Source organism: Dreissena polymorpha, chromosome 1, assembly GCF_020536995.1.
Source record: "Dreissena polymorpha isolate Duluth1 chromosome 1, UMN_Dpol_1.0, whole genome shotgun sequence".
Classification (NCBI taxonomy): Eukaryota; Metazoa; Mollusca; class Bivalvia; order Myida; family Dreissenidae; genus Dreissena; species Dreissena polymorpha.
This window is the reverse complement of record NC_068355.1, coordinates 136178959-136204117: the sequence shown is the minus strand read 5'-3', so window position 1 is coordinate 136204117 and position 25159 is coordinate 136178959. Positions and strand designations below refer to the sequence as shown.

General features: G+C 35.5%; 1 protein-coding gene across 4 annotated transcripts in view; it reads left to right on the top strand.

The window, feature by feature from the left end:
* Window positions 1-25159, top strand: part of LOC127851037 (GATOR complex protein DEPDC5-like) — a 94535-nt gene that overhangs the window by 2940 nt on the left and 66436 nt on the right. For all 4 annotated transcript variants that reach the window (XM_052384510.1, XM_052384502.1, XM_052384494.1 and 1 more), the window contains exons 2-15: window positions 3127-3214; window positions 4183-4253; window positions 5861-5949; window positions 6257-6340; window positions 6969-7018; window positions 8527-8596; window positions 10486-10626; window positions 11033-11102; window positions 12166-12238; window positions 15527-15714; window positions 17014-17148; window positions 18777-18838; window positions 22798-22871; window positions 23387-23465. In XM_052384510.1, coding sequence (XP_052240470.1) covers window positions 3127-3214; window positions 4183-4253; window positions 5861-5949; window positions 6257-6340; window positions 6969-7018; window positions 8527-8596; window positions 10486-10626; window positions 11033-11102; window positions 12166-12238; window positions 15527-15714; window positions 17014-17148; window positions 18777-18838; window positions 22798-22871; window positions 23387-23465 — 1274 coding nt within the window. The remainder of the gene's footprint in view (window positions 1-3126; window positions 3215-4182; window positions 4254-5860; window positions 5950-6256; window positions 6341-6968; window positions 7019-8526; window positions 8597-10485; window positions 10627-11032; window positions 11103-12165; window positions 12239-15526; window positions 15715-17013; window positions 17149-18776; window positions 18839-22797; window positions 22872-23386; window positions 23466-25159) is intronic.

The following is a 25159-nucleotide window of genomic DNA, read 5'->3' as shown; positions in this document are numbered from 1 at the left end:
ATGATCCTATATAAGGAACTCAAACCGGTTTTTGAAAGATCATCGTATCTTGATATTGTTGTCAACAAAAAACATAGGAACATTATTGCAAAATTACGTTTGTCCTCTCACAAATTATTCATAGAAACGGGCAGACACCAGAATATTGACAGAGATCAACGCAAATGTATATTATGTAACCTTAATGACATCGAGGATGAATTTCACTTTGTTCTTAAATGTCCTTATTATAATGATGTTAGGAATGCATTAATTCCGAACTATTATAGAATCCGGCCAAATATGTTCAAGTTTATTAAACTACTTAATAGCTCAAACAAAACTGTATTAAGAAAGCTAGCCATGTATTGTTTAACATGCTTTAAAATAAGAGAAAATGTCATATATATGTAGTGTTAAATACAAATACATTTTTACAAAAAAATAAGGTCAGAAATATGTAATTATACCTATATTTGTAAACCTATATGCATAACATTGTGTGACCACTGTGTATTAAACCCATCCATGTACCATTCTCACGAAATATGTTCACGAACTATGTTTATTTCGTGTTTATTTAGATTATTTATTCTTTAAAATGATGTGTGTTTTTGTGTGTACTTCAACGCATGCTGTTATTTATATGTATGTTAATGACGATGAGCTTCACATGCTTAAGTCAAAAATAAACTATTCTGTTCTGTTCTGTTCTGTTCTGTAAGCTCCTGGGCTCATATTATCAAAGGTGTACCTCCGGGCTCCATACTCGGGCCTCTCCTATTTAATGTCTTCATCAATGATATCTTTTATTTTATTCACAAGGGTAGACTCTATAATAATGCAGATGATAATACACTTTCCTACTGTTCCACAAATTTTGATGACCTTGTTAAAGTTCTACCAGAAGAAAGCAATGTCCTTATAGACTGGTTTACTTTTAATTGTATGCAAGCCAATCCCGACAAGTTTCAAGCTATAGCTATTGGAAAAAGAACCGCTTCCAAAAATCTTTCTCTCGACATAAGTAACGCTAATATTAAATGTGACGATGTTGTTAAACTTCTAGGAGTAAACTTAGACTCAAACCTAAATGTTGATCACCATATTAGTAGCATTTGCAGTAAGGCAGCACAACAGCTAAATATTTTGAAAAGAATAGGGAAAAACCTCTGTCGTCTTAGTAGACTAACCATATTCCATTCATTTATCTTATCAAATTTCAGTTTTTGCCCTCTAACTTGGCATTTCTGTTCTAAAAGTAACACAGACAAAATTGAAAAAATACAAGAGAGAGCTCTTCGCTTCGTATATGATGATTACAACAGCTCATATGACCAATTACTTACTAAAGCAAACTTACCTAGTCTATACATTAGAAGAACCAGAGTTATAGCACTTGAAACCTTCAAAATTATAAATAGAATGTCTCCACCTGTTCTAAATGACCTTGTTATCAAATGTGAATCTCGTTATCACTTCAGGTATGCCAATCTTCTTGAGATTCCCCAAGTCAAGTCTACTAAGTATGGTACAAACAGCTTCCGGCGTTTAATATGTATTTTAATTAATTCAGGCTAGGGGATTATATCTCACTAAAGCATATTTGTTTTTAAACGCAAAGACGGGCATTTCTATTGTTACAATGAATTGCACAGTCTGAAAACCCATGACACAACTTAGGTTTGTATTGTGGTGTTTAACTTTAAGGCTTCACTTCAGTTAAACAAAACAACAGAATTGGTAGATTGATTTTATAGCGTGAATGTTTCATATACCACTGTTAATTGCTTTTCAATAGTGGGTACTCTCTTGGCACCCATAAGTGGTAAATAATCACAATGTGTTTCAATGGTGGCAACATTTGTTCATTGCATTAGTCACTGTATACTCACACTTTTTGCTTTACACCTTGCAGCAAAAGCAAATATAATTTACGTTTTCAAAAGCATTTATATTGGCTGTGTTCAGGGTTTCCAGCCCTTAGTAAGAAGCTTCAGTTTTCTTGTTGTTATCAACTATGATAACCAGCGGGGTTCTAGCTGTTGATCGCCATTGGCGACACAATCGCAAGAATGGTGATTAAAAAAACCCATACTATTTAAATGTTACAAATTACAATTTGTATCTGTTATTTTATTCTGGTTTTTTAACTGGAGCTATTCAGTGCCAACGTATACATTTATCAATTAAGAGCATTTAATGACACATTTCAATACATGCCAAAGAAGGTCCCTTTAAAGTTTAAGCAAAATATGTTTGCCTCCTTATTGTTATATTGTAAATGTATTTAGTTTCATGTATGGTGCAATGCACTTGGTACAGATACAGTAAACTATCTTGTTGAATGATGTGATTGAATTGTTGAATGATGTGATTGAATAAGTTCATATAATATGCTGATTGCTGAAGTTTGTTTGCACATATTTGTTATTTTTAACCAGGTTTTCCGAAGGAAAAAACTGGTTATTAGAATTGGCAAATGTCGGCGGGCGGGCCGGCGGAACAAGCTTTTCTGTGCCATAACTTTGTCGTTCATTGTGAGATTTTAAAATCATTTGGCTCATTTGTTCACCATCATTAGACGGTGTGTTGCACAAAAAAAGATTCGTCAATATCTCCAAGGTTAAGGTCACACTTTGAGTTCAAAGGTCAAAAATGGCCATAAATGAGCTTGTCCGGGCCATAACTATGTCATTCATTGTGAGATTTTAGAATCATTTGGCATATTTGTCACACTCATTGGACTGTGTGTCGCACGAAAGAATAACGTCAATATCTCCAAGGTCAAGGTCGCCACAACTAAAAATAGATTTATTTTGAAACAAAGGGGGTTAATTTTAAACAATCAGTTCAGTTTTACTTGTCTCCCTTTATCAGACTTTTTTTTCAAATTGAAAACCTGGATTTGTGACAATTATGTCCCTTGTTTTATGATAATATCAAGCAGAATTCTGTAAAGAGAAGTGTCAGTTATTTATTCATCTTTACAGATTGCCAAATGGAATATATTCATGCATGCATGTATTTTAATGTTATTGTAAGATAAACATACTTGAGCTGTAGATACATGTATCAGTAAGTATTACAAGAATGCATACCATTTATACTGTTTAACGGAAGATCTGCAACTTGATGCATTTTTAGGTGAGGAAATACTGATAAATCCCAAAGACATTCCCAACGCCATTGTTGGAGATGTGGTTGAAATCTACCATCCTGAGGAAGAATTCAGGTTTGTTACTTTGTAGCTTTGCCCAACTTCTATTATGCCCCCGGATCGAATGATCGGGGGTATATTGTTTTTGGCCTGTCTGTCTGTCATTGTATGTATCTGTCTGTCTGCCATTGTTGTGTGTGTCTGTCCCAAATCTTTAACCTTGGTCATAATTTTGCTATATTGATGATAGCAACTTGAAATTTGGCATACATGTGCATCTCATGGAACTGCACATTTTGAGTTGTGAAAGGTCAAGGTTATCCCTCAAGGTCAAAGGTAATATATATGGCTTCAAAGCGGCTCAGAAGGGGGCATTGTGTTTCACAAACACAGCTCTTGTTTATTCAGCCCTTAAAAAAGACAGCATATAGAAGTCACAATTTCACAAGATTCTGTCGCCTGGATGCCCACCAGAAAATTCTCTTCTCAGCCTTAACCTAAGCATACAGTAATAAATTGTAAAATATCTGTCATTTTGGCATGAATGATAACCACAATAAGACAAGTGTTGCATGTAACACCCGTCTCTCTACCTCAAATGTTAAGGTAACACTAATGGGTCAAAAGACAACAGCTATAAATCTGCCATATATTTAAGAATGTTAGATTCACACAGCACTTACGGTATACGGAGAGCTTGTCTACAAATCTGAGGATAGCGGGGTAGATTCCCCATCAAGACAAAAAACTTGTTGAGAATTGCTTAGAAATCCTTTTGTATAAAGCTCTATTCCTACCTCTGCTTTAACTAAGGCGGTTGTAAGTTACTGGCTTAGGTGTGCACAGCTACTTAAGAATGGTTAACCAGGTTACCCAGGAAAGTATGCCGTGCCGTGACTGAAATAGTAGTGAAAACGGCAAAAATCCAACAAAATAAACAAAACAAACCACCATGTTGCTTCTCTGATGTAATTGCAATCATCATAATATACATATCTGTTGAGATAATATCAATTAATAATATATTCCATTTATTTTTCTAGTACCTGTACATTTATTGACAGTCGCCTTCTGCTGCAAATCAGGATCTTGCCTGAGGACTATCAGCCTAAAGGTAGACTTGTTTCAAAACCTATTTATTTTAGCCTAAGGCTTGTTTGAAACTCTCTCGATTCCGTTTTCTGGGACTAGAACTAGGACTTGGTGTCTATGGGTGAGATCTAAAGAACGCTCCCACAGTGGGACCTGTGACCTCGCTAGGCGGACAGCACATCCATAACACCACAGTGACCTATCAAATGTAAACTGAACTTCTAGGTCCCACAATCTGTTAATTGACGATACATTACGCAGGTAACAAGCATTCCAAGGAAAACATAACAAACAAACAAAATAATCCTGCTCTCGGAAATGGGGCTAAATGCATGTGTGTTAAGTGTTTCCCAGATTAGCCTGTGTAGTAAGCATAGGCTATTCAGGGATAACACTTTCCACCGAAACTGGATATTTAAATAGAAGAGACTTTCTTTAAAGGAAACAACTATACAAGCGAAAAGTGTTTTCCCTTATTGGCCTGTGCAGACTGCACAGATTAATCTTGGACTACACTTTACACACATTCATTAAGCTCTGTTTTCCCTTATTGGCCTGTGTAGACTGCACTGATTAATCTTGGACTACACTTTACACACATTCATTAAGCTCTGTTTTCCCTTATTGGCTTGTGCAGACTGCACTGATTAATCTTGGACTACACTTTACACACATTCATTAAGCTCTGTTTTCCCTTATTGGCCTGTGCAGACTGCACAGATTAATCTTGGACTACACTTTACACACATTCATTAAGCTCTGTTTTCCCTTATTGGCTTGTGCAGACTGCACTGATTAATCTTGGACTACACTTTACACACATTCATTAAGCTCTGTTTTCCCTTATTGGCTTGTGCAGACTGCACTGATTAATCTTGGACTGCACTTTACACACATTCATTAAGCTCTGTTTTCCCTTATTGGCTTGTGCAGACTGCACTGATTAATCTTGGACTTCACTTTACACACATTCATTAAGCTCTGTTTTCCCTTATTGGCTTGTGCAGACTGCTCAGATTAATCTTGGACTACACTTTACACACATTCATTAAGCTCTGTTTTCCCTTATTGGCCTGTGCAGACTGCACTGATTAATCTTGGACTACACTTTACACACATTCATTAAGCTCTGTTTTCCCTTATTGGCTTGTGCAGACTGCACATATTAATCTTGGACTACACTTTACACACATGCATTAAGCTCTGTTTTCCCTTATTGGCTTGTGCAGACTGCACATATTAATCTTGGACTACACTTTACACACATGCATTAAGCTCTGTTTTCCCTTATTGGCCTGTGCAGACTGCACAGATTAATCTTGGACTACACTTTACACACATTCATTAAGCTCTGTTTTCCCTTATTGGCCTGTGCAGACTGCACATATTAATCTTGGACTACACTTTACACACATGCATTAAGCTCTGTTTTCCCAGAAGTAGGCTAAATATTTTATTACATGTATTACACAATAATGAATTAAATCACTGAAAATGAATGATATCTGAAATAATTGTACAATCTTTGTTTGATTAAATATAGTTATTATTATTGGTAAAAATTCCTCTTTTGAACAATCGCCATATTGGCATACCGGTAAGTTATGTCTGTTTTATTGTTGATTTCAGACACTGTTGTCAGCATTGAACAAACCATCGCCACAGCTTTTCAACTAAAGGCATACAAGAATGTTATAGTCAGCAAAGTTGATAAGGATGTAAGTTAATAGTACTTGGTTATTTAATTATCAGATAAGTTAACTAGGATATGAGATGTTAGTAGTATCTATAACAGTACATTTGCAGTTTCTTTTAAGCATTTTACATTTTTTGATTTTTTTTCTCTATGCTCACAAGTTTTCAGCTGGTTCACTTTAAATAATAATATTATTTAGTGCACACCTTTACATGAGGTTTAAAAATTTTTGACAACATATGGTACTTCAGTTATAATGTTTGTTTGTTGAAGTTGAGATGATTCTGTTGTGGGGAGCATGCTGTCAGCTGTTTGTTCTCCTGTTGCAGAACGTCTCAGTTGACCTGGCCGAGGTTTTGTTCAAGGACCAGTACTACAGTCGCAGTGACATGAACCGCCTCAGAGAAAGCATGGTTGAGTCAATTACTCCTGTTTGGGACTTTTAATACTATGTATTATTTATAATTGTAGCTATTAACAGAATATGTGAAATTGCGTCCCACTGGACTGGCTAGCTCAGTTGAAATAGTGATCATCTTGAAATCTACGGATCACAGGTTTGATTTTTGGCTCTGTCTTATAACTTGTGTTGGGATTGGTAATGAAATTATTAGCTTGTATTTACCAATAGTCCCCGCCATACTACTAGCCGAACTGTGGGTGTCTGGGTCTACATATTACTCTCGTTAATCCTTTACCACTTAGATACATATTCTGATGCTTTTGTATTCCCTTAGAAAGTTTAATTTAATGTAACACCTTTCTTACTGGATTCAAGTTCAAGGGTTCATTTCCAACCCTTAGGTACTGATGAGCAGCTGACAGCATGAAACCTGAACAGACTTCGAGTTACTTGCAGGCTGTTCTGGTTTGCACATTTTCACTTTGCACAAAGTTTCTTGAAAGACTTACTACATCCAGTTTTTAAAGGCTTTATTTCCAACCCTGCGAGTTACTCGCAGGCTGTTCTGGTTCTATGCTGTTTGCACATAGCCATTTTTACTTTGTTTCTTTGACCACAATAACTCGGGCATATTTCAGGTGAACACGTGTGTGTATCTCAACAAGAAGATGGAGTTCTGTGAAATGAGGTGAGATTTGCTGTGTGATTGTTTCTGAGACATAGACAGGACGTATTTGTTAATAAGGAAACAAGTTGATAAATTAACCATGGTTAAAGTTTGAAGGCTAAAATCTGAAGAACTGGTAAATACTACTTTTTGACAGTCATACCTTAAGCAAAGATATTAAAATCTTTGTGCATAAAAAAAATGAACGTAGTTTTAACTGAAGGTTAAATTTGTTTACAACTGGGCACGTGAGTCTATCATATCTTAACCGTTTTCCACTTAGATACGTATTTTCACGCATTTTTAGTCCCTTAGAAAGTTACATTTAATTTAAAACCTTTCTTACTAGATTCAAGTTGTTATGGCTTCATTTTTTAAACATTAGATACTGATTAGCAGCAAAAAGCATAAAACCTGAACAGACTGTGAGTTACTCGCAGGCTGTTCTGGTTTTATGCTGGTTGTAAAAGCCATTTTTAGCTTGACTGTTATATATGAAATATATATAGTTGAGCTATCCTACTCACGTTGGCGTTGGCGTGCAAATGTTAAAGTTTGCGTACTACCCCAAATATTTTCAATGTCCCTTGACATATTGCTTTCATATTTTGCATGCTTGTTAACCAACATGACCCCAACCTATACACAAGAACAGACAACTCTATCAAGCATTTTGTAACAATTATGGCCCCTTTTCCACTTAGAATAGGCATATTATTGATTAATCTATGTTAGAGTTTGCGTACCACCCCAAATATTTCCTATGTCCTTTGACATATTGCTGTTATATTTTGCATACTTCATTACAAACATAACCTCAATCTATAAACAAGAGCAGACAACTGAATCAAGCATTTTGACATAATTATTGCCCCTTTTATACTTAGAATATGCATATTATTGATTAATCTATGTTAAAGTTTGTCCTTTGACATATTGCTTTTATATTTTGCATGCTTCTTTACCAACATGACCTCCATCTATAAACAAGAGCATACAACTGTATCAAGCATTTTGACAGAATTATGGCCCCTTTTATACTTAGATAATTGAACATTTTGCTTAAATCGTCATAAATTCTTTATTCATGATCACATTTGATTCATACATTGACAAAACAACACTTACCTGACATAAAAAAATAAAAAAATCCCTTGTTTTTGAAAGATCATCTTTTAAATTATCACCCTACCACATTATACCCTCCCCCCCCTCCATGATGGCTTTCGTTATACTGTCAAGCACTCAAATAGTCGAGCGCGCTGTCCTCTGACAGCTCTTGTTACTTGGCTTCTTGGGGGGGGGGGGGGGAACTCAGGTGAGCGCTTCACAGCCATCATGGCCCTCTTGTGTCATTAAATCCATTTAAATGAGCATAAATGTATTTTATTTAATTTTAAAATTTTACAAAATTGTTATTATTGCAACAAATAATGACAACTCATCTGGGTGATGAATGTTTGAATGTGCAACTTACATTTTGTAACCAACTTGCATTCATAATTGATACCTTCTCATCACCCTTTTAGAGCTCAAGTGAATGAACTCTGGAGTCGAGGTGAAAAGGTCACATGTGGGTTTATCTCCAAGGATACTAGGGTAGGTCGCTTAGTTACATGTATTGAATAGTTTTTATGCCCCCAGTATGGTGGCATATAGCAGTTAGACTGCCTGTCCATCAGTCTGCCTGGCATTCCGTTTTCCAGAAGTTGTTTACACAATTTTTTCAGATAAAGAGCTGATTTTTAATATGTGTGTCTACCTACATGACCTATAGATAAAGTGTGAGTTGGGTTCTGGTCCATTGAATTTTGGCAAAGTTAGTTGTGGTCCTTGGACTAAGAAATTTCTCTATAATACCAGTTTTTTGAGGAGTTTCTATGCAATGCTTTCAGATACTGAGCTGATTTTTTGTATGTGACTTTACTGTCATGACCTACAGATGAAGTGTGAGTTTTGTTACAGTCAATTCAATTTTGGCAAAGTTATTGGCCTTGGTCTTAGAAATTTTCTCTGTAATAACTGTTTTCAGAAAGTTTTGTATGCAATGCTTTCAGATATTGAACTGATTTTTGGTATGTGAGTTTACCTACATGATTTACAGATGAAGTGTGAGTTTCCTTCTGGTCCATTAATTGTTTGCAAAGTTATGGGCCTTAGTTTTAGAAATGTTCTCAATAATAACTGTTTTCCAGAGATTATTTTATGACATGCTTTCAGATATGAGCCCGGTTTTTCCTTTCAGCACTTTTTGGTTACATCATGAATAGCTTGATGTCCAACATTTTGTGAATTTTAAGCTGGTGTGTTAACCACAAAATGTTATTTCAGTGCTGAATTTGTGGAAAGTCCTACGATTTAATAAATTGAAAAAAAAATATTAAGGCATTTTGCAAAAACAGACAATTTATATTGGTTTAAAGTCAATAATGTAACAGATTGGACACCACTTAGCAAACATGATTTGTATACAAAATCTTAAAATATTCTCGTTGATATAAACGGCTTTGATTAGTCATCACGGTGTTTCGACCTCATCCTTGTTCCTATCAAAACATTTGTAGACGCTACACAAGTTATGTAAAAACAGTTTGAGATCTGACTTCAAGATGTAACATATTGGACACGAACTGTTACATCACCATTCATAAAAAATAATGATTGTCTGACTGAAAATTGTATAGGTTTGTGCCTTTTTTAAGTTTTATATCCCAGAAATAACCTTTATTGATAATATTGAAATAAAGGTAAGTAGCCCAAGATTTTTTGGTAGAGTGATGGCACCAGGAACTCATGGGCACTATAAAAGGTATACCTTTTTTGTCCAGAATCCGCATGTATTTGTTACAAATTTTTGTACTGACAGGGTAGAACTTGTTAGTTTTATGATATTTAGCAACAAGTTTTATGTTAATCTTATCAAATATGGCCACATATTTTCAAATACATTCATGAAATTTATATTTTACATGTTTTGTTGGGATGTAACTAAAAAGTGCTGGACGGAAAAATATTTACAGCTCATATTTAGCTGCTTGTTGGAATGTGAGTCTACTTACATGACTCACAGATGAAGTGTTAGTTTTGTTCCGGTCCATTGATTTTTGGCGAATTTATGTGCCTTGGACTTTACAATTTTCTACAAATATTTTTACAAAATAGCTGCAGTGCAGCTTCAGAGCACTGTATGGGGGGCGTTGTGCTTCACAAACCCAGATCTTGTTTTTCTTCCTTTTAGATTAGACAAAATCTATTGTTAATGTTGTGAGTTTAGCCAACTTTTCTGTAGTCAACTAATCATCATGCTATTTGTGGACTCTTACTACAAAAAACGTTTTTTAATAAGTTTATAGCTTTCTGTAGCATTCTTGAAAACGTATAATTACATTACTTCGTACATTTTAGGTTTTTATAAATTTTCAAACAATGTAAATGTGTTGTTGCTTTGTTTACATTGTATTTTGTCAACATGGATGACATGATTGCAGGTTGTGTTCCGGTCATCGACATCTGTCGTGCATATATTCATTCAGATGAGTTCAGAAATGTGGGAGTTCGACATTAATGGGGACCTGTACTTTGAAAAGGCAGTCAATGGGTTCCTGACTGACCTCTACGCCAAGTGGAAGGTGTGGAACTATTGGATCATTGACCTTGGAATTAAAAATGTTTGGCCCATACATAAGGGCAAAATAAAATTGAGCCACCCTTCCGCTCTGCTCTCTGTTGATAAAAAAATATATGATTGTATGATACAAAGACCAACGAGTAATGTTTAAAGTATATATTAGGTGACAATACACATTTTATAATTTGAAACCAAGCAAATAATGTTTGAAGTTTATATTTGGTGTGTATGTAGATGTTTCATTTTAATGCTACATGCCTTATATGGCCTATGAAAACAACATGTACACACATGGATCAAAAACAGGCTTGCATACTTAATATTTACACAAAATTCATTCATAAGAATAAAATATCTACAGATTTAAATTTCTGTGCAAAGCAGTTATGCTATTTCTTTGAATTTAGGAACAAAACTGCCTGCATGATGTGACCATCGTGATGTTTTCCAGAACATTTTATGATGCTCAAACAAGAGGTTAGTGTTCAGTGGGTTCATTTGGAAATACTTATTAAACAGTGGATCAGTTGTTGCACTTACCCACAAGCCCAAAGCCAGAGGCTAGTGCCTTCTGATTTGGGGCTAGTGGAAATTTGGAGACACTATCATGATTGGGCTTGTGCTTTTTTGAGCAAATGTCTCAACATATTATTAATATTAATAAATTTAATTAATATATATAAATTTAATTAAGGACAATTATTGTATACAGAAATAGTTAATGGTGATGGCAGTAAAGCTGATTAAGGTATTGCATTTTCACATTATCTACACTTTTAAGAATAAATCGATACATCAATTCCAAAGTTTATTTTCCATCCAATTTATGGGATAGACATTATTGCACGCATATGCATATGATACAATAAACCAGCTTACCCAGGAAAAGTGTAAGAAGGTTAACCCTTTCAGTGCTGGAACCGAATTTTGAAGGCCTTTGCAAACAGTTTGGATCCAGATGAGACGCCACAGAAGGTGGCGTCTCATCAGGATCCAAACTGTTTCCTATTCTGATAGTATTCTTTGAAAAAAATCGAAGAAAATGTTAATTTTTGAAATTCAGCAGACAACATTTTAGCAGACAAAAAATTTCCCAGCATGCAAAGGGTTAACCCTTTCCCGCTCAGAAACAGCGTAAAAATGGCTGTTGCAAACAGCATAAAACCAGAACAGCCTACGAGTATCTCACAGTCTGTTCAGGTTTTATGCCGTTTGCTGCTCTTCAGCATCTAAGATCTGAAATTGAAGCTTTTAAAACTTGAATCTAGGTAGAAAGATCTTAAATTAACTATAACTTTCAAAGGGACTACAAATGCTTGAACATGCGTATCTAAGTGGTACAGGGTTAACCCTGACAGCCTTGATGTGCATGAAATACAGTCGGAAAAGGTAGAAAAATCTAAATATCAAATAACAAACCCATGAGTGCTTAAATATTTGATGAGGGTATTTATTTTCTCAATTAAAATTAAAAAAAATCATAATAGAGTAGATTTTATTATTTGTTGTTTTACATGTGTTATTTTCTCTCCACCATCAGACGAGTTTCCACAGTACATGCAGGAGTGTGTCCAGCAGGATTATGCAGGAAGATTCTACGAGGATTTCTACAGGTCTCGGCTTATTCTCTTGAGCTTCACTCTGAAAACTGGGCTTAATTCATATGTGTATAGTGTTGTCCCAGAGTAGTCTGTGTACTGCACAGGCCTTATTGGGACAGCACTTTCTTCCTTAACTGGATTTTAGCTAAGAAGAGACTTTCTTTAAAAGTTCTGTACATGTAGAAAGTGTCATCCCTGATTTGCGAACTGCACAGGCTAACCTTGTGTGACCCTTTACGCACAAACATAAAGTCCAGTTTTCCTGGACTGCAGATCAATAGAATTTGACTGGCATTTAAAGTTCGAAAAATCTCCTTTATTTGTGGTATCAATTATTTAGGTACCTTTCAATGTGCAGTATTTCTGTTTCACTTTTTGTGTTCCTTTTTATAACTAATGGATTTAAAAAGTCTATAAATTTAGTAGAGCGGGTGAGGGTCATTCCGGATGGAGGGTCTGAACATTTTTGCCATGACGTCATAACATGTGTCAATGACTTAATAGAAACTTGCAGACGCGCGCTTTTGTTAAAAAAATCAAGCCTCTTTTGATTCCTCCATTACTCGGCAAGACTTTGCTGGTATTTTCCTGACAAAAATTGATCCAGTAAGTATACAGTTTTTTGTTAAGAAAATTACACGATATGATAAGATGACTCATTGTATTAGTTAAGGTATGATGACCGATCTTTGCCTGTTTAAGTTTTGTAAAATGGTTTAAACATATGTTAATTCATGACTACGCCTTGCTGTGTGATAGCGTTGGATAAACGTGGTAGTGCCCTGCTTATTTAATGATCTAGATCAATTTATGATTTATGTATCCATTGCAACAGGAATGAGAAGAGCAATCGGAGCTAGGAAGTATAGCTCTACCCCGGAAACAATTGCAGAAGCCTCCAAACTGGTCCAGAATGGCAGTATTTTGCTTAACACAGCTTCCAAGTCCTATGGCATACCTAAAAGCACTTTGCAGGATTTTGTTAAGGTATTCGAGTTGTTAAGTATGTGTATATCTCTAGAAGTATATATAGCTTACATTACATAATAATAATGATAATACATTTCCTTTAACATCTATGTGTATATATACTTAAACTAAAGTCTGTTATTAAAATAGCCATATCTGGACATCAGATACCAGTCTGTTTATCTGTATAATATTCATAATCAGATAGACATTTTACTGTTGGTTATTTTGGCAGCTACATCTATTTTTGTAAAAGATAAATAATAAAAGAATTTGTTTAAAGTGTGATTACTAGATCTAAATATTTTAGTTTTATAAAAAAAAAAGTTTACACGATTGCACTTTTGTAATCTAGGGGAGGAATGCAACACACTGACAAGGGCCTAGAACTGTTCTTACTGAAGCTGAGGAAACTCGCCTCGCCTTGCTAATTGGGTGTTGGAAATGTCAATAATAGGATATGGCCATACAAGACAAGAACTGTATTTGACAGTGGAGAAGATTCTTGATGACCATGGGCGCAAAACACCATTTAAAAGACGAACCATCTGACTACAAACTTGATATTGATAGACGCAAATGTTACAAATGTGCTGCTCCCTATGACGACGACGAACCTTTCATGTGGATCGCTTATAACAATTGCCCTCGAATTTTCCACCGCAACTGACGTACCATTTGCTGACAGGCGTGAGGAGGAGGCCGCTGTGTTCCCTTTTAAAAGCCTTTTTTAATGAATAACATGTGTTAATGTTAACAAATAATAAAATTGAAATAAAATGTATAAAAAATTACCGAACACTGACCGTTTTTCAAAAACACACATATGTGCGGAAATACACTCACCTCGTGTTCGGCTGACACTCCATGTTCGGAAATAGACTCACATACTTACCTTATTCAAGCTCACATAACATACAAAATGCAATACACATAACTATAATGAACCTAAGAAAATGTAGCCCATACTCTGGTAAAATTTATATTCATACGTAGTCTGTAAATACACTCATATGATCGGCGCTAGTACGAATCTCGCTTAATTGTTGGGAAATACCCTCCCCCGCTCTATGATTGTTTTGTTGCTATTATTTAAATAAGATAAAAACAATAAATTTGTTCACTTTTAGGTTTAACACTTTCCCACTTATAAACAAAGTGAAATTGGCAAACAGCTTAAAACCAGAACAGCCTGCGAGTAACTTGCAGTCTGTTCAGGTCTTATGCCTTTTGCTGCTCATAAGTATCTTAGGGTTGGAGCTGAAACCTTTAAGACTTGGATGTAGTAAGAAAGGTCTTTAATTAAATTAATTTTTCTGAGGGACTACACATGCATCAAATTACATATCTAAGTGGTAAAGGTTTAATTAATACTTTCCGTGATTGAATTCAAAACATACATAGGATTATGGAATTTTATTTTAACATTTTTTAATGATGGAATATTTCCAAGAAATTATTTGAAAACATTTAATTTCTTCGAAAAGATAGGTTGAAAAACAGCTTATTTGATGACATAAGTCAAATGTACTTGGGTGAAAGATATACTTATAATAATTTCTATGTGTATGCAGACACTAATCTTGAAAGGATGTGTACAGCTCTGGAAACATCATGGAACTTGAGTTTTATGTGGCAAAATAATTTGATTTTAGTTTCAGTAGTTAATAAAAATCTGTCTATATTTGAATTATATGGTCAGTTTTAATAATTTGTTTATGATATGCAACACAGTAATGTTTATTATAATTATTACAGACACTAGTCAGGTAAGTTTTGTTGCTCAGAAGCACAGTTAAATGGCTTTATGCAACCAGCATTAAACCAGAATAACCTGTGAGTAGCTTGCAGTCAGTTTGGCTATATGCAACCAGCATTAAACCAGAATAACCGGTGAGTAACTTGCAGTCAGTTTGGCTATATGCAACCAGCATTAAACCAGAATAACCTGTGAGTAGCTTGCAGTCAGTTTGGCTATATGCAACCTGCATTAAACCAGAATAACCGATGAGTAACTTGCAGTCAGTTTGGCTATATGCAACCAGCATTAAACCAGAATAACCTGTGAGTAGCTTGCAGTCAGTTTAGGTTTTATGCTGTTTGCTGCCCATATCTGTATCTTAGCGTTGGAAATGAAGCTGTCGAATCTTGAATCTAGTAAGAAAGGTCTTTCATCAAATTTTATTTTCTTAGAGAGCACACAATCGTCAAAATGCCTATCTAAGTGGTAATGGGTTTAAATTTCATGTCACATTTTCATTTGCCATTTGTATGAAATCTGATCTGTACTGTATTATTACGGTAAGTTAAACTTCCATGTGACATTTTCAGAATCGTGGTACAGAATGAGCGCTACGAGGAATGGACAGGGACGATAAAGCAGCTACGGAAGATCTTCTTTGAGTATCGTACACGGGTCCTCAACTACCACAGGAGGCCGGGACACAGGGTGCCAGACGCGCGCAACTCTACTGCTACAGAGGGAAACTTCCTTGAGACGCTGAATATGACACTGAATTGTAAGGCATATCTGAATATGACACTGAATTGTAAGACATTTCTGAATATGACGCTGAATTGTAAGACATTTCTGAATATGACACTGAATTGTAAGACATTTCTGAATATGACATTGAATTGTAAGACATTTCTGAATATGACACTGAACTGTAAGACTGTAAAGGGTCATATCTTCTTGAAGGTATATTCTTATGTGGTAATTGCTTTATCTTCTTAGAGACACAAAAACTGACACTGCATTGTAAGACTTCTGTGTGGAATATGACACTGAATTGTAAATTGTAAGATATTTGGGTGATATTTGATAAACTGGTTGTCCTAAATGGATGATTTTCAAAATCCTTTACAGAAAAATTAGTTGTAAAATTAAACTATCACTCTAAAGTGTAAGACTTTAAAGTGGCATGTCTTCTATAAAGTATTTGATTATGTGGTAATGGCTAAATAGTTCAATAAACATTAATACCTATTGTTAAATAAATAATAAACTATGCTAAAATTCTGCTGGTAATGGCAGCATAACACGATACCTAGCAGATTCCCCTATATCGCGATCTGTAATTTCACGATGTTCAATACACTGCAATTGGGAGGCACACCCCATTTTGTTCACACACAATTTTCTATATAATCCGACATTTGTAACTTAAACCAGTTTGGTCCAGATTTAAGTGCCTTTTTTGCAGCAAACGAATATTAAAGCCCATGTGAAAGAATGATGATATGATGGAGATATTGCACTTAAGTTTTGTGTGTAGGTACATAAAAATCTATTTTGGTTGGATCAAGGCCAAGGTAGTTGTTAATTAAAATTGAAAAAGCAAATAGGTCATTTACGGCTTATAACTTTAGTTTGAATAAATGTAAACCAATCTTCATAAAATTGAAGACAAAGCAAGATTAAAAGAAAAATCCTAGCTTAGAAAATGTTTTTGGGGCGAGTTGGGTGAAGGCCAAGGTAGCTGTTTTTGTTTTTAAGAGACAAATGGCTTATGCTTAATGACTTCGTTAGAGGTTTGGCATTTAAATTATGTTTAGGTAGCTTACATGTAGATCAATCTTGGGAATGAATTCAGGGACATTCAGGTCAAGAAAGAGGTCACAAATCATTAAAAAAAATTGTCTTTAGAAAATAATTTGAGTTTGGATAGATGTATTTCACTAAAATTTGTGTGAAAGCAGAATGGCCTCTGAAATATTCACATAAGTTAAACTCAAGTGAAGATTTCCCTTTTTTGAGTTTTGTGAGTAGAAGCTCTGAGGTCAAGTAGATACAACAGTGTGTGATTGTGTTTCAGTGTTTGAGAAGTACTACTATGACCGTAACTTTGACCGCACGGGCAAGGTTGCCGTAGTGATCACCCCTGGGGCAGGGGTTTTTGAGGTGGACAGAGAGCTCACGAACATCACCAAACAGCGCACCATTGATTGTGGTTAGTCAGAGCCTTTGTCACATCTTTGTGAAGCCCCTTTGGCCCCTCATTTTGTGAAAAATGAGCACCATTGACTGTGTTTTTAGCTCACCTGAGCACAATGTGCTCATGGTAAGCTTTTGTGATCGCCTTTAGTTCGTCGTGGACCGTCAACATTTGCCTTTTGAACACTCTAGAGGCCACATTTATTGTCCGATCTTCATGAAACTTGGTCAGAACATTTGTCCCATTGATACCTCTACTGAGTTCGAAACTTGGTCATGCTGGGTCAAAAACTAGGTCACTAGGTCAAAACAAAGACCTGTTATCTCAGGTGAACGACTTTGGGCCTTTCAGGCCCTCTTGTTTACCAATATGACCAAACAGCGCACTATTGACTTTGCAGGCTGGTTTGGATATTTTTATGCCCCCGGTAGGGTGGCATATAGCAGTTAAACTGTCTGTCAGTATGTCAGAATGTGTGTTTTTATGCCCCCGGTAGGGTGGCATATAGCAGTTAAACTGTCTGTCAGTATGTCAGTATGTGTGTATGTTAGTCTGTCCGTCCGTCCGGAAAAAAACTTGAACATTTGCCATAACTTTTTGCATTAATGAAGATAGAAACTTGATATTTGGCATGCATGTGTATCTCATGAAGCATCCCATTTTGAGTGGTAGAAGTTCAAGGTCAAGGTAATCCTTCAAGGTCAAAGGTCAAAAAAAAAAAAAAGAAGATCAAAGCAGGGTTCTCATGAAGCTGCACATTTTGAGTGGTGGAAGTTCAAGGTCAAGGTCATCCTTCAAGGTCAAAGGTAATTCTTTTTATTATTTTTATTATTATTTCAAAACGGCGCAATACGGGGCAATGTGTTTCTGACGAACACATCTCTTGTTGAAAATGTGGCTTAGACGAAAGACAGGTAGCTGCACTGGCCACATATGGCAAAAAAACATTTTTGCATGACACAGCTAAAATGTTCCATGATCATGATTTGCATGATTTGAATGCATCGTATGTACAAGAAAAACAGCAAGATGCATTTTGATAACATGTTTTCTTTTAATGTGTAGTTAACAAATGTAAATGTATGTAACAATAATATAAAGTGTTCAATATGTACTTAAGATATTCACACTCACAATGTAGCTCTTCTTTATTCTACACCATATTAGTTCATTCTGATAACACTTGATTTGACCCCATATTGTATAGTAGGTATGGGCTAATACAGATCTAAAAAATCACTTTATTCTAGTCCTTGCTAGTTTATTCTTATAAAATTTCATTCTACCCAACATCACGATATATGGACTAATTCAAGTTGAACACTAATCTACCAAATGTCAGTTCATTCTTATTAGATTTTAGCCAAGCTCTGGGAAAACCGTTCTAAAGGCATGTGCGTAAAGTGTTTACCCAGATTACCATGTGCAGGCAGCACAGTGAATCAATAAAAACATTTTTTACTTGTATGGGATAACAAATGAAGTCTCTTGTAAACAAAAGTGCACTGTAGGCGGAAAGTGTTCTTTTTAACCTGATTAGCTTCTGTGGACTTCACATGCTTATCTGGGAGGATACTTTAAGCACTTGCATTAAACCCCATTTTCCCAGAACTGGGCTCATGTATTATCCCCCGATGTTGCAGGTGTTGGCAGTGACCTGGTGTGTATGGGAGAACAGCCCCTACATGCTGCTCCCTTGTTTAAGGTATGTTTGAAAGATCTCTAACTTTGTACCCTGATTCTTGCCATGCTTCCAGTATCTGGATGTTTAACAAATGTGCTAGGTATTAAATACAGCGCCTGGGTCAATTGGTTATAACTGCGTTATATGGAAAACATTTGAAACATAAAGAGATAAGTTCTCCTTTCAGAAATCTGGTTGGCAATTAACCAGTAAAATATATCAGCAGCTACTGCTCGAGGTTGTTAGAAACATGAGGCTAATTTTTAGGATACATGTACTGTTGGTTCAACCATACTTGGCTGTTAGAATCAAGAAACCTTCAAACTGAATCTGTTATGTTATCAGTGTCAGACTGATTGGTAGTGATGCCATATTTGCCTCATTCTGGGAAAACAGTGTTAAATGCATGTTATAAAGAGTTGTCCCATTTTAGCCTGTGCAGTTCACACATTCTGGCTAAACTGGATTCTTGTATAGAAGAGACCTCTTTAAAGCAATAAAACCATAAAAGCGAGAGTGTAGTCCCTGATTTGCCTTTGGGGACTGCATAGGCCGTACCACGGCACTTTATGCACATGCATTAAGGCATGTATTCCCAGATTGAGGCTCAAATTAATTGTGTCTTGTTCTGTGAAAGCTTGGCATAATGCATGTGCGTAAAGTGTCGTCCTAGATTAGCCTGTGCAGTCCGCACAGGCTAATCAGGGAAGACACTTTCCGCCTTAACTTGATTTTCGGTAAGAAGGGACTTCCTTGAAACTAAAAATACCATAAAAGCGGAAAGTGTCGTCCCTGATTAGACTGTGCAGACTGCACAGGCTAATCTGGGACGACACTTTACGCACATGAATTAAGCCCAGTTTTCTCAGAACAAGACACAATTTCTCAGTTTAGAAAACATATTTAACAATGATTTCTTTTAAGTCAATAAAATAAATAAAATAATTCACCTACACTGAAATAAGTTTGCTGATGGCTTTATGGTTCAATCTCAACAGAGTTAATAAACATTGATGTCATACAGCCTTTTTTTAGCTCACCTGAGTACAACGTGCTTATGGTGAACTTTTGTAAACGCCTTTTGTTGGTCGTGCGCTGACAACATTTTGCCTTGTGAACATTCTAGAGGCCACGTTTATTGTTTGATCTTCATGAAACTTGGTCAGAATATTTGCCCCATTTATACCTCGACTGAGTTCCAAACTGGGTCATACTGGGTCAAAAACTAGGTCAAAAAAAAAGAAAAACCTTGTGAACACTGTAGATGTCACATTCGATGCCCAATCTTCATGTAACTTTGTCAAAATGTTTGTCTAAATGATATGTTGGTTGAGTTCAAAAACGGTTCCGGTCCGTTGAAAAACGTGGCTGCCAGTAGGCGGGGCAGTATTCCTTATATGGCTGTTGAGAAACCTTGTGACACTCTAGAAGTCACAATTTTTGCCCAATCATCATGAAACTTTGTCAAAACATTGGTTTAATTGATATCTTGGCTGAGTTTGAAAATGGTCCAGATCTGTGAAAAAACATGGCCGCCAGGGGGCAGGGCAGTTTTCTCTATCTGTATTTAGTGAAAACATGTGAACACTCTAGAAGTCACATTTTTGGTCCAATCTTCATGAAATTTGGTCAGAACAAGTGTTTTCTTGATATGATGGTTGAGTTTGAAAACGGTTCGGATCGGTAAAAAAACATGGCCACTAGGGGGGGTGGGGGTCATTTTCCATATATTTATATAGTAAAAAAAGCTTGTGAACACTCTAGAAGTCACAATTTTTGCCTAATCATTATAACTTTTGTTATAAACATCGATTTTATAAATATCTTGGACGAGTTTGAAAATGGTCATGATGGATGGAAAAACATGGCCGCCAGGGGGTGGGGCAGGTTTTTAACCAGGTTTTCCGAAGGAAAAAACTGGTTATTAGATTGGCGAATGCGGGCGGGCTGGCTGGCTGGCTGGCGGGCTGGCGGGCTGGCGGAATAAGCTTGTCCGGGCCATAACTATGTCGTTCATTGTCAGATTTTAAAATCATTTGGCACATTTGTTCACCATCATTGGACGGTGTGTCGCGCGAAATAATTACGTCGATATCTCCAAGGTCAAGGTCACACTTTGAGTTCAAAGGTCAAAAATGGCCATAAATGAGCTTGTCCGAGCCATAACTATGTCGTTCATCGTCAGATTTTAAAATCATTTGGCACATTTGTTCACCATCATTGGACGGTGTGTCGCGCGAAATAATTACGTCGATATCTCCAAGGTCAAGGTCACACTTTGAGTTCAAAGGTCAAAAATGGCCATAAATGAGCTTGTCCTGGCCATAACTATGTCATTCATTGTGAGATTTTAAAATCATTTGGCACATTTGTTTACCATCATGGGACGGTGTGTCCCACGAAAGAATCACGTCAATATCTCCAATGTCAAGGTCGCCACGACTAAAAATAGATTTAAAAAAAAAAAAAAATTACAAAGGGGGTTAATTTTTTTTGGTCATTTCAAAAGTTCAGTTTGAGTTTTCTCCCTTTATCAGATTTTTTTTTCACAATGAAAACCTGGTTTTGTGACAATTTTGTCCCTTGTTCTATATGCAGTCTAGAAAACACATTTTTTGCCCAATCTTCATTAAATTTGGTCAGAACATTTGTTTAATGGATACGACAGTTGAGTTCGAAAATGGTTAGGATCGGTAAAAAAACATGGTCACCAGGGGGGGGGGTCTTTTTCCTTATATTTATTTAGTAAAAAAGCTTGTGAACACTACACTGAAATTTCAGTTAGTAAAAGTGACTAAGTCTTAGTTTTCTCTAAATGAAAATATTGAATTTGTGATTTACTGTGTTTCTCTAACTGGGAATGATAAGTTAATGGAGTTAGTTAAGTTTTTTTAACTAAGTATGATTATTAACTAAGTGATAACTTAGGCAAAGTGACTTAGTATTTTCTTTCTCTAAGTGAAAATATTAAGTTAGTGATTTAATAAAGAACAGGACTTAGTGAATTTATGCAACAACAAGTAAGTGTTTTTAATAAGTGATGAGTGAACATAGTGAATTCATTAAATGACAAATCTCAGCTAGTCTTTTAATTAAAGTGACTTAGTGTGTTGTGATTAACGCAAGTTATAAGTGATTAATCAAAGTCGAAGAAATGGACTTACACTGTTTTTTTTCTTTAAGTGTCTTACATTACACTTAAGTGAATAATACAATGAAAGCGAGTTCTTAATTATTTGTTTTGTGAAAATGAAGTTTGTGAGTGAATTCAATTATAGTGATCATGGGTGTTTGTTTATCCTTAAGTGCTTTATACAGGCATTTGCCTCATACTGAAAACAAACTGTTGACTAAGTTTAGACATGAAAGTGTATAATTGTTTTTGAAACCTTGTTTTAACTATGATTAACTTTTGAAAGTTTATGAACTGTATTTCTTTATTAATTGTTTGTATTGTTTGCATTATTGCTTAAGTATAAATGATGAATGTTTGGAAAGAATAAAAATAGTTTAGTCACATTGTTGTTGTTTTTTCTTGTGCCTCAAGACAGGCTCAGATGAGCCCAAGTAGCTTTCCCCGTCACAGTATGTGATAAATAAATAATAATTAAAATTATTGACTTCATTTTAATTTGATAGCCGGCATGACGGGTGAAACGCTTCAGTATATAGTGAAAACATGTGAACAGTCTAGAAGACACGTTTTTGCCCAATCTTCATGATATTTGGACATTTCTTGAAAGAGTTAAAAAATGGTTCAGGTCTGTTAAAAAACATGGCCGCCAGGGGGCCATGTGTTGTTTATTTATCATGAAACTTGGTTAGAACATTTGTTCCATTGATATCTTGGGCTGCAAAGAACAGGTCATTTCTTTTTATCTCAGGTGAGCGACTTTGGGCCTTTTAGGCCCTCTTGTTTATTGCATGGTGCTGGCAATCAAGTGAATCATAAACCCTGCATGTTTCTATTTCTGCCACAGTTTCACAGTCGCACACAAGGCATGATGCTGGAGGTCGGGGATGACTACAATGTACCACACTGGATGAACCACAGGTGAGGGTCCCATAAACTGACATCAGGACCTTTTAGTTACATGAAGAGACCCCTTTTGAACAGGATTTTTTATTCAATATCAAATGAATACCACTTATTTACCGGTCATAACCCTGTAGCAACAAAAATGGATCACTTAGTAACAGGTAATACCTCTAATTAACCCTTTCCCACTCTTGTATATAGTAAAGTAAGTTGTTAATTATATTTCACTTTCTAAGGGACCACAAAATATGTATCTTAGTGGTAAACGGTTAACTGGTGATGACCCCTGAATAACTGGTAAGGATTCATACTTAATAAATACAGATTACTTGGGAAATGTTTTATATGCTCAGTCTTAATTAACACTTTTGAAATGGGAATTTAGTTAGTTCCATTATTTTTTTGTTCAATTCATTTAGTGGTTAGGGCAATGATATTGATTTTGTGATTTTTATTTATTTTATGTTCACTAAATCATGACCTGCAATGATTGTGCAGACCAATTAATTGCGTGTTTATTACGTTTTCAGTTTTTACTCGTCAAAGAATCAAATACAGTTTTACTCCAACAAGACTTTTGTTCCAAGAATAAAAATTCCTCCAGAAATCGTGAGTACATGTACTCCATTGTGAATGTTCAGAGGTCTCATTGATGACTGTTACCATTTATGTCAAATATGTTGATATGTAGTGCTGAATCTTTATGTAAGACATTATCTGAATGAACGTTGCTGTTTTTTTACACATTAATCTGTTATAAATTAGAATATTAGTGACCCAAAAACAATTCTGTTAATTTCCATCTAAGACCAATCATACATGTTGTGCCATTTTCAAAAATGGCCAATCAGAATCTGATATTTACTGCAAATTATGAACTTGTGGATCTGGTATTTACTGTCACATAGATCCTTTGTGAGTCAGCCATTTTTAATGGTACCTGTCATGTTTTAATCACATGTTTCCTTCCACTGATGTATTGTTATGATAAAAAATATATTTTTATGTCCCCAACCCATTATAGTGGGGGACATATTGTTTTTGCCCTGTCTGTTGGTTGGTGTGTTTGATTGCCCCAACTTTAACATTTTGCTATAACTTTGGCAATATTGAAGATAGCAACTTTATATTTGGCATGCATGTGTATCTCATGGAGCTGCACCTTTTGAGTGGTGAAAGGTCAAGGTCCTCCTTCAAGGTCAAAGGTCAAATATATAGCTTCAAAACAGCGCAAAAGGGGACATAGTGTTTCTGACAAACACATATCTTGTTAAAATATACATATACTCTTAAACTAATGTCTGATGGTTTGTCTCAATATAAAGTTTGCAATTTGTCCACTATAGTGTAATTTTGTAGATTCCTTTAAGTGTGCCTATATATATGCTTTAAACCCAAGCTATACCGTATCATTTAAATCTGTTTTGAAGTACTAAATTACAAGCCAATGGATTTTATAAGTAAACAATTTGTATTGTGTTTATCTTAAATTTATTATGCTTTTATATATATTTGTAAATGAAAGTTATTATTACATGAGAACACAAGCGCATACATTCTTACATAGACATACATAAAAACTATTTTTAAAGAGTTTGACATCTTTTATAAAAAAATATAGGACATTGTTCTTGTTAAGACATTAGTTAATTCTTCTGCATATGTGGCCAAATCTTGCAGGAGTATTCTTAGTATATTTAAGATTAATAACAATTGCATTGATGTCATACCTCTTTGAATTGAATGTATGTGGGGATCATTTATTATAGAGATGTAAAATGAATTCAAAGAATGATTCATGAAAAGACAAATTAGTCAAAAAGGATGCTTATGATTCATCATTTATTCAAGAAGAATAGAAAAATATTGGGTTTCATAACAAAATATTTTGGAAATTGCAAAATAATGAAGATGGCAGCTCCGTACATAATTGGTCATTAATAAAAAGACCTTGGGATCTGATTTTGTGATAGCCTTTTGTCCGTAGTGCCTAGTGCATCAGGTGTCGTCAGCATTTGCTTTGTTAACACTCGAGAGGCCACATTTATTGTATGTTCTTCATGAAACTTGGTCTGAAGATTTGTCACAATAATATCGTGGACAAGTTCAAAAATGGTTCCGGTTGGTTGAAAAACATGGTTTTAGGGGGTGAGGCATCTTACCTTATATTGCTAAAGTAAAAACCTTGTTCACTAACTAGTTGATGTTTTTGCCAAGTTGAAAATGGTTTCAGAAACATCTCACAAGTTGCTGAGAGCAGTTCATTTCCCTTAGGTCTCAGGTGAGTGATTGTGGGTATCTGG